General features: G+C 43.4%; 1 protein-coding gene across 1 annotated transcript; it reads right to left on the bottom strand.

Annotated features, from left to right (window-relative positions):
• Positions 1 to 5,037: 5,037 nt before the first annotated feature.
• Positions 5,038 to 13,926, bottom strand: LOC114632997 (cytochrome P450 2A12). Its single transcript, XM_028781601.1, has 9 exons — positions 13,704 to 13,926; positions 13,260 to 13,422; positions 11,077 to 11,226; positions 10,698 to 10,858; positions 9,257 to 9,433; positions 7,690 to 7,828; positions 7,042 to 7,229; positions 6,452 to 6,593; positions 5,038 to 5,443 (listed from the first exon to the last, which is right to left on the bottom strand). Exons 1-9 carry the CDS (start codon positions 13,878 to 13,880, stop codon positions 5,262 to 5,264), a joined length of 1,479 nt encoding a protein of 492 aa, XP_028637434.1. The 5' UTR covers positions 13,881 to 13,926; the 3' UTR covers positions 5,038 to 5,261.
• Positions 13,927 to 14,274: the final 348 nt, after the last annotated feature.

The raw sequence follows: 14,274 nt of genomic DNA, 5'->3' as shown, positions 1-14,274 counted from the left end.
ATGTGTGATGTATATGTATGTTTGTGTGTATGTTTATGAGTGTGTGTGTATGTATATGTGTGTGCATGTGTGAGTATATCTATGTATGCATACATGTGTATGCATGCATGCATGTATGTGTGTATATGTATATGAATGTATGTATGTGTGTATGTATGTGTGAATAGATGTGTGTGCACGTGTATGTGTACTCACATATATGATCTTATTTTAGGGACCACTGTCTTGGCAGAAGAGGCTGGTGAATAAACAGTTCCCTGAAGCATCACCCACATCTCCCCGTCCCTACCGTAGGCACAACCGCTGTGTTCAAGAGCTCTCCAGCACCACAGTACGATCCGGTGTCACATTCCTCCCACAGGGAATTGTGAAAATGAGGAGGGAGGCAGCAGAGAGGCTCGGGAAGCCTGTTCTCTTTGGTTGGAGAAGTTTCCTGTTCATATGTTTAAAAAGTGCAGCATGCTTCTTATCTGTTTTATGCCTGGGAAACACCATGATCAACTAGCTAGCACCAAGCGTCTATAGGAGTCACACCGTCATAGAAATCATTTTCCTGTGCTGAGTGTTATGGGTTAAGCCATTATGAACGTTGCTCTGTCTACGCTGCCCACTATGATAGCTAAAATCGCCTTGCCTTTGGAAGTTCAGTGCTGCCACTTGCCCCCTGCTACTTTGGGACCCTGGCATCTCATTCATCCAACTAAGGGGCAGTCCATCAAACCCTAAGGTCCAGTACAAAGGAAAGAGAGACAGTGAAGCTCTTCAGATGTGCTGATGCCCCTCTCACCGTTTTGCATCTTATAGGATTAGTGAAGGGCCTGTCTTCTGGGTCTTCCCACTGTGGAGGATTAGGTTTTTACACAGATGACCCACACGACCAATGCAATTCCCCTGAGCCTTAAAAATTCCTTCATCAGCCGGGCAGTGGTGGCGCACGCCTTTAATCCCAGCACTTGGAAGGCAGAGGCAGGTGGATTTCTGAGTTCGAGGCCAGCCTGGTCTACAGAGTGAGTTCCAGGATAGCCAGGGCTACACAGAGAAACCCTGTCTCGAAAAACCAAAAAAAAAAAAAAAAATCCCTTCAACAACACTAAGCCAAGGGATATCAGGCATCTCTGGCTCCTTTCAGTAGGCCGTCTTTTCACAAATGCTTCAGCCAACCAGCCAAACAAAATTTTGACACTCAAACAAAAGCAAAGACAAAAACATCTGTGTGAGCTTTGAGATTAAATCCAGAATCTCCACTCAGATCCCATATTGTGGGTATGTGACAGCTAGCCCTAACCAAGACAGTCCTGTTTTTGTCTGCCCAGCAGTGAACTGCGCCATCCCAGGTTTTAGACCGTCAGTGCTCAGATCTGGACAATACTTTACACAGGTCCCCTGTGAAGACTGAAGATCCAGAGCAGGCATCCCTTAAGGCCTACTGACCTTTTGCTCTGCAGTGCTTGGGAGACCTTAGTGTCCTGCAGGTGAGATAGACAGGATAATGGGGTGTGAGGTATTAACACTGCCTTTGCTTCTGTGAAATCTGCATACGCTTCTGCTTACTCTGTGGGAAAAGGATGAAAGGACCTTTTTATTACTATACAGTAGGAAAGAAGACAAATCTGAGGAAAGTAAAACAATTTTCCTGCACAGCTGTGGATTGCATACAGCGTTTTGATGTGTGCCTTTATAAAGTCTACCTTAACTTCACTTCTGTGCAGCATGCTGTTTGGCTTTAATGCTGCTGTCCTTTCTAAGAACAAAAATTCATTTAAACTAAGTTTGAATTGATTAAAAGGTTTTGGTTTTTCCCAGTGGATTTGAATGCCACAGCAATATGAATAGATCAAGTGGATCCAGTTTTATCTTTCTTCCGCACCCTTAAATAATGATTCCACACCCTTAAAATCCATTCCTATATAGATTTCCCCAGACTTCTGCTTGAATGAATTAGCAAATTCATTATTCTCTTTAGTAATGTGGCACACCTTTCTACCTCCTCTCTAGCTGCTTGCTTTGTCTTAAGTCTGGTTGTGGTCCTAAAGGCAACTGTTGGTGGGTCCTGAGGGACTTCAATGTGTCTTGTCTGGGATTTCCTTCAGGGAAAGTCACTGATGACAATGAAGGACTAATTTCTTCAGTCAGAAGCAGAAAATCCAATACTTTAGAGTGTTTATGTGCACCTGGAGCTTGACAATATTATAACTTAGTTATTTTCCTTCACTGTGTTCTGAGATGCTAGAAAGCAGTTAATTTTATCACAGAGGTTACTTTTCCCCCTTTTACCCAGAGATACTAGGAGCAACCAACCCACACCATCATTTCCTTACTTTCCCACCAATTGTCAAACGTTTTATGTACAGAATAACTAGATTCCTTGCTTTTCACAGTAGGTGAATCAGGATAATCAAATACATTTGCCTTCATGAGTTTGTTAAACAGCACACACCTTGGGCTTCCAGTATTTTCTAAGCCTCTCTGAGAAACTTCAGTAACTGGAGGTGTTGGCAAATTAAAAGCTTGTTCCAGATATTTAAAAAATTCACCCTTACACTTCTGTCGCTCTAGAAACAATAAGTATTAGTCAGGGTTCGATAGAGCAGTGGTTTTCAACCTGTGGGCCACAAGTCCCACCGGGGTCACATATCAGATGTCCTGTGTATCAGATACCCACATTGCAATTCATAACTAGCAAAATTACAGTTATGAAGTAGCAATGGAATAATCTTGTGGTTGGAGGGTCACCACAACATGTGGAACTGTTTTAAAGGGTCACAGCATTAGGAGGGTTGAGAAGCACTGCTCTAGAGAAACAGAACTGATAGAATGAATCACACACACACCCTCTATATATTATATTATATGTATGGAACGCATATATAAGTTAGGTATGTCTAGTATATAAATACAAATATATTACATATAACACACATGTATAAATTAGATATATCTAATATATAAATACAAATGTATATCTTATATGTATAATATACATGTATATATGTAATATATATGAATAAATTACAAGCTGTGGTCCAGCTAATCCAACAATGGTTGTCTGCCATCAAAGGGTATATGAATTCACTAGTTGTTTAGTTCATGAGGCTGGATGTCTCAGTCTTCAGTATGTGCTGGAATCCCAGAGCAGTAGTTTTTAATGCCAGTGAAGGAATATACCTGCCAGTGAGAATGATCTCCAGCAGCCAAAGAACAAGAGATTCCTTCTTCTATATTTTTTATATAGGCATCCAGAGAAGGCGTGGCCTGGATTTAAGGTAAACCTTTCCACCTCCAAAGATTTGAATTTAGAATGTGTTTTCTCACTTCAAATGATTCAGTCAAGAAAAAAAATCCTCATAGTTGTGCCCAGCCCTTGGGCTTTAGTTAATTCCTGGTGTGGTCAAGTTGACAGCCAAGAATAGCCGTCACAGGTGGCAATCTCTTTAATCTGATATCTCTTCATCTCTATATTCAGCATTTAATTTATGAAGAAAAAGGATCCCAGGCTGATGTATCGGTTTTACACTGAGTCATGTGGGAGCAGGCAGGAGACTAGAAGACTTTTAGTTGGGCCCTTTATCTGAGCCCCAGAGACCCCTACCTTCACAAACTTATGAAGAGTACACGGGGATATGGCTGAGGAGAATGGGCAATCACGGCCAATGTGCACTCTATGCTTGAAAACACGCACATCACACACATCCTTGATGATTTATAATAATGTAATGTTCTCCTGGATTTCTGTCAAAGTGATTTTTATCCCCCAGACTGAGTCAGACACAGTGGCCTTACTTTGGCGCAGGGGTGAGGCACAACAGGCGGTCAGGTGATTAAGGTGTGCATGAGAAAGCAAGACTGTTGGAAAGTGTGTATTAGAGCTAGATCAGTTGCCTGCCAGGGCTTGGAAAAAAATGCCTCAGACAGGATTCTTCGGTGTACGGAATAATACCTCAAGTCCTTGTTGCTTCACTTGAGGAAAGGGTGACATTTAGAAGCTGTCTAGGGGGCTGGAGAGATGCCTCAGCATTTAAGGGCACGGGCTGCTCTTCTAGAGGTCTTGAGTTCAATTCCCAGCAACCACATGGTGGCTCATAACCATATGTAATGTGATCTGATGTCTGGTGCCCTCCCTGGCATGCAGGTGAATATATATATATTAATATATAATATATAATATATAATATATAATATATAATGTATAATGTATAATGTATAATGTATAATATATAATATATAATATATAATATATTAATATATATAATCTGTATATTCACCTATAATATATATAAATATATAAAAATATATAATATATATTTAGATAATATAAATATATAATATATTTATTATATATATATATACACACACACACACACACACACACATATATATATAATATTAAAAAGAAAGAGAGAAAGAAAGGACAGAAGGAAGAAATTGCCTAAACTGTCTAAGTGGGCCAGTTAGATGTCTCAGTGGGTGAAAGTGCTTGCTGTCAAGGTTGATCACCTGAATTTGGGTTCTGGGACCCATGTGTTGTAAGGAGAGACGCCACTTCCAAAAGTTGTCCTTTCGTCTCCACATGTGAGCCATGGCATGCTCTACCACCCACACTAATAAGTAAATGTAAATTAGATATTCCAAACAGACAGGTGTGCAAAACAAAAAGAAAAAACACAATCTGTAAATAAAACGATAACAAAAAACCTGACCAAATGGCTGTGGATACAGATCTGTGTTTAAGTACGTGTTGGACTCTTATGGTCTACGAGAACTCAATTTAAACGACGTTGTTTTTGTTGCTGTTGCTGCTTTTTTGAGATAAGTTCTCACTGTATTATCCTGGCTGGCCTCCTAGAGATCCACGACCCCCCCGCCTCCTGAACTCTGGGGATAGAGTCCTATGCCTCAAACTTAGCTAAACTGAGTCTTTTAAACCTCAGTTTAGACTCAAATTTGTAAGCTCTATCTTTGTGACCTGTACTTGGGGACATGTTGCTCTTGTTTAGAGTACTGAAGGAGAGAAGGATGGGACAGTTTTTCAGAGGCGAGTGACCCTTGTTCAATGAGTGACAGCCATTGTTACTGCTGCACACTCGTGTTTCTTTCTTTTTATTATTACTGTTACAATTTTACCAAGGGGACTAGTCTTTTCTGTTTCTTCCATGTGCGTGGTCCCTTCTTAACCCGTCTTCATCTTTTCTCTTTACTCCACCTTTTTTCTGGCATCACTCCAGGCTCTTCCTCCCTCTTGCCCACCTTGGTTCAACCCAGAGTCAGATGGGCAAGAAGCTCATGGTGTACTTTGGTATGATCCTGGTAAACCCTAAGGGTTTGGGGGATTCATTGATGTCTTCTATTTTCGCTGGGAACTTGAAACGGAAGTTCTGCAAGATTATGGTGAAGAACAGGAAGAGCTCCATCTTAGCCAGGCCATCTCCCAGGCAGAATCGCTTCCCTGAAGAGGAGAGAGGGAAGGAGCACAGGGGTGGAGGCAGCTCTCACTGCTGCCTTGCCTCACAGTACCCAGTGTTCTCTTAGGGAGAAGGGGCTTCTACACTGGAGCATGAAAGATCGTTAGGAAAAGTGCCTAAGCCTCTGAGAACCCCAGTGTTCCTATACACAAAGTGGGATAACCCATTGTAAGCTGGAGCAATGAGAAGTCCAGATGTTTCTTCTACCGACTACCAACTATACTCTCAAATGTGGATGCTCTGCTGTGGTCTTATTTATTTATTTATTTATTTATTTATTTATTTACCTAATCATCTATCTATCATCTATGTATCTATGCATCTATCTATCTATCTATCTATCTATCATCTATCTATCATTATTTATTTTTAGTTTTTTAAGTCAGGGTTTCCTCTGTGTAGCCTTGAATTCCTGTACGTTACTCTGTAGACCCAGGCTGGCATTGAACTCAAAGATCCACCTGCTTCTGCTTCTTGAGTGCTAGGATTGAAGGCGTGCGCCACCACCACCTGGCTGTTGTCCCCTTTTAAACAGTCTGAATATGGGGCTGGAGAGATGGCTCAGTGGTTAAGAGCACTGTCTGCTCTTCCAAAGGACCCAGGTTTCAATTCCCAGCACCCACATGGCAGCTCGTAATTGTTTGTAGCCCCAGTTCCAAGGGATCTGACACCCTCACACCAATCACATTAAATAAATTATTTAAAAAAATAAAGAAAATCAAAAAATCATTTACAACTGCATTAAAAAAAAAGAGTCTGTTGCTTGCCCAAGCATGACCTGGGAAAGATGCCAATCCCCTCTCCCCCTGACCCTGCTCTCTGAAAGAGATCACTGATTCCATTGATTCTTTGACCTGCATCCAGGATGTCTGGTGCTTGAGAGGTACAGAGGTTGCACCTGGTTGGCTTGATGCAGCATCTCTGAGAGGGGAGCTGGCATGAGCTACCCCTGCTGCTGTGAGTAGTGGTCCAGCAACCCAGTGTTTTCTTACCAGTGGAAAAGGGCAGAAAAGCAGGGATCTTCTTCAACTGTCCCTTGTCATCCAGGAAGTTCTGGGGGTTGAAGTCTTTGGGGTTAGTGAAGAACTTCGGGTCTATCATCAGAGAACCTAGTATAGGGAACACTTCAGTGCCCTGGAAGAGGGAAAGAAGGAGATTTGAAAGGACTCTAAGAGGTGTTAGGATCCAAATGAAGAGAACTGAAAGGCACAGAGTTGGGGGGGGGGTCTCCTGAGGAAAGGCATTAAGGAATATGAGTTTTGAGGGGATGTGAAGTGTTCCATCAGGAGTAGATGATTTGAAGCTACATGGGGTTCATGTTCTGAGATAGGCTGTTACAGTGACACCTTTGCCTCCAGCCCAGGAGTTGAGAGATTGGAAGGTAGCAAGGTAGAAGAGCAGATAGAACTTGGAGTTCAAAGCAATGGACAGGAAGTTGGGGACATGTGGATGCATCTCTAGAGGCACTAAGTCTAGGAGAGGTGACAGTAATCTAATCAGAGGACCCTGGTGAGATTGTCATGGTAGTTGGGGGAAGGCAGAGTGGAGTTAGATAGCTGTAGATGGATGGGCATGGCTGCACCTTGGGGAGGAAGAAGCCACGTAAGGTCGTATCCTTGATAATCTTTCGAGGAATGCCCAAGGGAGCAAAGTTAGAAAATCTCTGGATCTCGTTAATCACAGCCTGGGTGTAGGGCATCTTCATATGGTCCTCATACTGGGGTTGTCTGTTCCTGCCAATTACCCGATCAATCTCCTCGTGGATCTTGGCTGGAAGACAAGGGGATATGGGATGGTTTTAAAAGTCCAGAGGCCTCAGAGCAGGTGCAACGCTGTATGTATAACACATGTGTAACGCTGTATGTACTACACTACATGTCTCTGCAAATGACATGCATATAGACCATTCAAAACATATCTCCACACCTAAATGCTGGCCAGGGTCCTTTTATCTTTTTTTCATGACAGAATCATGGTGGGGAGAAGAAGGAGGAGTCAGGGCAGGGACCAGAGAGCAGGGATCTGGCAGCCAATGGGACATCAATTTGGGAATGTGTAATATTTTAACAGTTAGTGAGAACTCTGTTTTTACATTTAATATGCCCCTGTCTTTGTATAGCAGGGCATGTCTGAGTATCCAGGGACCTGGGAGAGGTGAGGGTCATTGTCAGGTTGGAAGAGGTTGGAGCATCTGGGGTTCCCAAATTCCCTGTCACATAGCCAGCCTCACCCTCCACATCTGGATGTTTCATGAGTAGCAGGAAGCCATAGCGTAGTGTGGAGTTGACTGTCTCACTCCCAGCAAAGAAGAGGTTTAATGATGTCATCACTAGGTTCATTATGTGGAACTCTGAATTAACACTTTTCTCCTGCAGAGGGAGAGAGAGAAAGAGAGAGAGAGAGAGAGAGAGAGAGAGAGAGAGAGAGAGAGAGAGACACAAATCTATCATTTTGTCATCCCCTTGGGGGACATTAAAGGTTTTAATTTTCTAAAACTTTCTAGTCATTGTTTTATAAATATTTTTATTAATTCTTTGAGAGTTTCAATTACTGTATTGTTAATACATTCACACCCCTCCTCCAAACCCTTCCAGATGGATCCCCTTCCATACCTACTGAATTTTGAGTCCTCATTTTTTTTAGACATATATGTGAAGGGCACTTTAAACATAGTCCCCTCTATTATCTTCTATTTTCCATTTTGTTGAACCCTTTCTTATTCCTAATAACTTTCCTTCCTATTTTCCTGCTTTCTTTGGGTGTGGTCAACTGCTTATAACTAGGCTTGGCTGAATGAGTGTGGGTGAGGGGTTCTTTACCTGAGAAAGGGCAATTTATTAGTAGCCACACTGCTAAGGAATATGATTTCCTCTTTTCTCAACAGCCATCAACTGTGGATTAATTTCCTCATGGAGGAGAGGGACCCAACAGGCACCACTTCTGGTCTTTTCTTTGGATCTAGTTCTCAAAGGGTTCAGACCAATGGTGGGAAAGGTAATCTCCAGGTCTTGTGTGGAGTCTTGGGTTTGCATAAAAAGCTTTGCTCATTTCTCTGACTAGGTGACTGTCTCTCACTCGTTTCATGGTTGAAATATTTAGAGAGTACGGGGTAAGGACTGTGGGAAAGAACTCCCCAGATGCCATGATGGAGTGTGTGATTAAAGATAGATCTGAGACACAGACCAGAATTTAACGTCAGTCTCTCCTCCTCCCTCAAACAGCTCATAGAAGAGCTTCTAACCAGACCCTTGACCTTCATGTGCAACAGAATTCCGTGTCCTTTCTTCTCAGCTGTGAAAGAAGCACTTTGATGTCACATAAAAAAATCCAGGTTGCTAGGACCACTGATATGCATTGATGTGTATTTCCTAATGGAGACATGAAATGCTAGAGATCAAGTAGCTAATGACAAAAGTCCAAGAGCCATCGAGGCAAGGATGCACAGTTTTCTGCCTGCATGAAATCAGCACGCAACTCTGAGCACACTTTCTCTCTTTGTGAAATTTAGCCTCCACAGGATCTTCCACAGTAGCTTCAGTGCATGCTAAGTAGGTGATTAGCAGGATGTACTGAGAACAGTGTCTCGCAGGGGAATGCTGGGATACTGGTTGGCATGGCAATTTGCTTGCCCATATCCTGGTTTGGACAAGGATCAGCAGATGGAAGAATGACGTTTAACTATGGTTGGACTTTGAGGAGCGTCATGAAAGCGTAATGGGCCTGGGTTCCTCCTTCTTTTCTAGGGTGATTTCCAGCTGCCCCATTTTAGATGCCCCAGCCCCAGATGTTGGGATCACCTCTTGCATCTGGATGAGGAAAGAGTCAATGAAGTTCCGTGGGGAGTTGGGGTCCAGGGTACTGTGGTTCTGCTTCACTTTCTGGACCATGAAGTCTTCTAGTTTCTGACTGTCCTTGATGATCTTTTGCTGTGGTCCGGGCAGGTACTTCATCACTGAATGGAACATGTCATAGAGCTGGGGGTGAGAGGAGAAAAATAGGAATGAGACCTGTCAGTGGCCATGTCCAGTGAGAGTGGACTTGTCTCAAGGCATCTGTCCAGGTGCTAATGTATTTATGTGAGGCTGGATTGCAACAAACAGCAACTCTACTTTATTCTTTAAAGAACTTTTTGCATTCATTTTGTTGTTAATTATTTATTATTATTATCTTTCTTTAAATTATGTGCATGTGCATGAGTATAAGTGTCTGAAGTCAGATCCCCTAGAGCTGTGAAATGACCAGCATAGGTACTGGGAATTGAACTCAGGTCCTCAGGATGAGAAGTGCATGCTCTTAAACCACTGAACTGTTGCTGGAGCCCCAGAGACGGCAATTTTCCAGGTGATTTAAAGAATGAGGGTCATTGTTCTACAATCCAGATGAGGTGGATCAAAAGGGGACACTAGTAGACATTTAACTGTCTAACCGATTTTTGGATCAGATCATTACTCCAGACTTCTAGTGTCATTCAGTTCTTCAGGCCAGGAGTGTCATGGTGACTCATGGATCCAGATGTTTAGGCATCTGGGAGGGCTAAGTTTAGTTGTCTTAATACTTGTTTGAGATGAGAATCTGTTTTCTACATAGTCAGGTCTTCAGCGTGGGATGGTTCAGGTGTTATGGGACACACCCGTCAGACATTGCTTTGATGTGAGCTGCATGTGGCCGGGAGACACTTATATGGTGTTTAGGAAAACAGTCCGTCTAGAGGTCTGTGCTTGATTGCCTTGGTTGAGGTGCCTGTCTACTCATTCCTGAATTTATATGGGACGAGCAGGTGACTCTTGTGCCATTGTGCCAGTGGGATGTTTTGGGAGAGCAGTGTGTACGGACTGAATAACTTTACTGGCCTTGGTTTTGCAGAACCAGGTAGGTGTTCAGGAATGGAGGAGGGGGCCTGAGGTCGTCACTTGTTGTCTCCCTTGGGCAGGTGTCTCAACTTTCAGGAAGATCACACAGAGGATTTGTTAGAGGTTGAGCTGGGGAAACCTGCCCACGGAAGACAGTCAAGCAGAGGGCTTTGTTCTCAGGCTATTTGAGATATCCAGATGTCATTAGGTTCTGATTACTGGAGAGCTCCTGTGGATTCTGATGTACAGGTTCAGTTGTCTGAGGGTAAAGGCTGGTTTTGAGGGGAGCTTATGTTTGTGGAGATGAGAGTTAGGGTGGTCCTTGCCCTTTGTGGGTGTGATCAGTGTGGAACGCTAAAGACCAATAGGCAGAGGTGGGGTCTGTTACCTGCCCATTGGGTGAAGCTGCAAATTCATTCATTTGACTCATCATATGCAGCAGTGACAGGAACTCTTTGTCCTCATAGTCGAAGCGCTCCCCGAAGACAATGGAGCTAATGACATTGGAGACTGTTTTGCTCAGGTAGACGGTGGGGTCAATGGGGGCTCCTGAGAAGGGTGACATTATTGAGAAGACGTTGAGATTATGAGTGAGAAGAGTTAGCGGATGGTATGAACGTTGTAGTGAGGCACCAAACTCTCAGCATCATATTCCTGGGATGGTTTGGTAGGTGGTCTTCCCCCGCACTCCTTCTCCACAACCCATAGGGTTTCAGTGTCAGGGATATTCCTTCACTTGCCCAAACACTTAAAGGTCTCTTGCTTACCATGAGTGTCTTGCAACATCTTGATCAAACAGCTCGCCTCCTCCTGGATCCGTTCCTCCACTCCACGCTTTCCCACGCCAAAATCTCTCAATGTGGATATGGAGAAGCGCCTGAGTTGTTTGGCCCGCTCCCCACTGCTGAATGTCAGGCCTGTAGAGATAAGAACGTGGAAGGTGGGGAGAGGTAGACTGAGGCTGAAGAAGGACCCAGAGGCATCAGTAGAATGTGCCTGAGGCCTGCAACTGATGCTGTCTGCATGTGGTTAAAATGATTTTCATTTCATTCTGTCGTTATGTCAACTCATGGCCCCGATGAATACACATAATTAAAAATAAAATAATTAAAAACATACAGAGGGTGAATGTGTCTGCGGGCACTTGCAGCACCTTTGTCAAGGCCCACATTTGTGTCAGTTCTGTTGTAGACTGAGCTTCATGAAATAGGGGCTTAGAAGGTACTGTGACTTTAGTACGTTGTTCAATTTGACAGTTGCTCCTCACTGCATAATTGACCCCTAATGAGCTCATTTTTCTCCTTAATATGAGTTGTATGGGTCATTCTTTGGGCTATCAGTACCATCTGGGGTTGGGCACCCCACTTATCCCAGGTTTCATAACACTGGAACACGTAGATGAGCAAAGACAAAGGATAAAGGGCCCAAAATCTGGGGTGAAAATGAAGGTTGAGAGTGATTCTGAGTTGGGCTATAAACAAATAAAAACCAGGGAGACAGAGAAGCAGAGGCTGTCTGAAGAGGCTGTCACAGCAGGTGAAAGAAGGAAATGGAGAAGCAAATGTTTGTGAGTCTCAAATCAGGGGAAGAAAAGGGAAAGAATTTTGGTGAAATGTAGAAGGTGAAGACAAAAAGATAAAAGCGTATCAGGGGCTGGAGAGAAGGCTCAGTGGTTAAGAGCACTCATTGTTCTGCAGGTGACTGGGGTTCCGGTCTAGGCATCTACACAATGGCTCCCAACTCTCTCTGAGTCCCACTTTATACAGACTGATGATCTCTCTGACCTCCGCTGGCACCAGGCACACACATGGTACACATACATCCACACAGGAAAACACTCATACACAGACAAGTAAGATAAGAGAACCTAAAATGTTTAAAGAAGATAAAAAAAATCACCTAAATTAAAAAGGAGTAGTCAATTTAGGAGAACGTCAAGAGGTGCTAAGAGAAAAAGATACACAGAAGGAGGACATTTTGTGAAAGAGAAGAGACACATCGGGTTAGAGAGCAGCCAGGAACAACGGTCACATGTAGTGAGCATTTTGGTTTCTTGAAAAATACTGAAATATTATGGGAATACGGTTTTTAAAAATATATCTTATAATTTTTTAAAAAAAGATTCATTTATTTATTTTATATGAGTACACTGTAGCTGTCTTCAGACCCACCAGAAGAGGGCATCAGATCCCATTATAGGTGGTCGTGAGCCACCACGTGGTTGCTGGGAATTGAACTCAGGACCTCTGAAAGAGCAGTTGGTGCTCTTAACTGCTAAGCCATCTCTCCAGTCTGGGGAATATGTTTTTGTTTAATCACAGGCATGGGATATGGGGTTTCTTCCGACGGTTCGAAGTAGAGGACTGTGATTTGCTTTACGCTCTAGCAGGGGTGCGATTTTCTCAGCTGCAGATAGTTTCTGAGAGTGTGTGACACTTGGAATTCTGGAGAGTCAGTCCTCAGAGGGTATATAAATGTTAGAGGCCTGAGAGGTGGGTTTTGGTTGTTGATCGGTTGCTGTTGGTTGTGGTTTGTGAAGTGGTCTTGCTCAAAGAAACAACAGCAAGAAGAACTTAGATATCCCGACTGTGCAGATCAAACTTGCCCTGAGGAACTCATCACTCCTAATCACCAGGACAATAATTTTGTCCCCTTTCACCTCTATCTTTTTTTTCTCTCCTACCTAGTGTTAGGAGGTCGAAAGGATGTAAGAAGAGAGTGGAGGAGGATGAAAGAGAGAAGAATCCACAAAGTAGCAAAAGTCTGTCTACAGTCACAGATTTCAGAAAGGCCAGGGAGGGTCACAATAGAGGGAACATTCAACCTGGATATATAGAGAGAATCAGAGGACTCATTACAGCCTTGAAGGGAGAGATGAGTTAGGAGGCAGGCTACTTAAATGAGTACAACAACTCCCTGGGCGTGTTCCCCAACGTGGCATCCTCCTCACCATAGCCTTTGAAGAGTGTATTGTAGGTAGCCTGTTCGCCTCGTCCACTGAACTCCTCAGCTTGGTCCACCAAAGCCTCTTTGATTGCATCGTATCCATAAAGCACCACAACTCGGCGAGGCCCAAGGTAGATGGTGAAGACAGGGCCATAGCGCTCACTAAACTGATGTGGGGTAGATGGGGCTATTAGATATCTTATTCACCTAACTGAACCAGTACACAGAGGTCAGATTATGTGATAGCCTACAAACAAATGATTGAAAAATAAACAAACAAACAAAACAAACAGACAACAAGCCAAAGACTTGAAATAGCTCTTTAGCCTTCTAAACTCCACTAACATAAGACTTTGGATTACTCTATGAATTTCCTGCCACAAAAACATGCAAAATCCCACAGACTCTTGTACTCCCGTGTCCCATCTGTCCTCTCATCCAGTGATACCTGTGTAATGGAGCTGTATACGTCTTTTAAATTCAGCTGTAGGTAATTTCCAATGAAAGGCAAAGGAGTGGGTCCTGGAGGCAATTTCCCTCTGATTTTCTGCTGCCAGACAGATGCTAAGACCATGACACTCAGGCAGGCCAGTATGGCCACCAGGAGCAGCCCTGAACCCAGCATGGTGGCCAGTGAGGATTGACAGGGTGATAGCCAAGGCTGAAATACTACCTTTATACTCCCATGGACAGAGGATGGCCTTTGCTCCTGTTTGTCTAGTTGAGTTTTCAACTCCCAATCTTATCTCCTAACATTGACCCTGTCTGTGTCGCAACATCCACAACACGGGCAAAAGAGTAAAATCTCTGGCTGCCAGGCTTAATTTGAAGTACTTAAAGCCTCGCCGAGTTGTGGTTCTCCACGGATATGATGCAGTCAAAGAGGTTTTGGTGGACCAAGCTGAAGAGTTCAGTGGACGAGGTGAACAGGCTACCTACAATACACTCTTCAAAGGCTACAGTGAGGGATAAACTGTACTGGAACCTGTGACCATTATCTCGAGACTGTCCATGTCTGA

The sequence above is a fragment of the Grammomys surdaster genome, unplaced genomic scaffold (genome assembly GCF_004785775.1).
Source record: "Grammomys surdaster isolate TR1022 unplaced genomic scaffold, NIH_TR_1.0 485, whole genome shotgun sequence".
In the NCBI taxonomy this organism is placed as follows: Eukaryota; Metazoa; Chordata; class Mammalia; order Rodentia; family Muridae; genus Grammomys; species Grammomys surdaster.
This window is presented reverse-complemented; position numbering and strand designations above follow the sequence as displayed.

Coding starts and splice junctions, on each gene's coding strand:
- LOC114632997 (XM_028781601.1), bottom strand. CDS start 13,880: ATGCTGGGTTCAGGGCTGCTCCTGGTGGCCATACTGGCCTGCCTGAGT. Junction 10,859..11,076: donor GATGTTGCAAGACACTCATG/GTAAGCAAGAGA, acceptor CACCCTTCTCAG/GAGCCCCCATTGACCCCACC. Junction 7,230..7,689: donor GAAACATCCAGATGTGGAGG/GTGAGGCTGGCT, acceptor CTTGTCTTCCAG/CCAAGATCCACGAGGAGATT.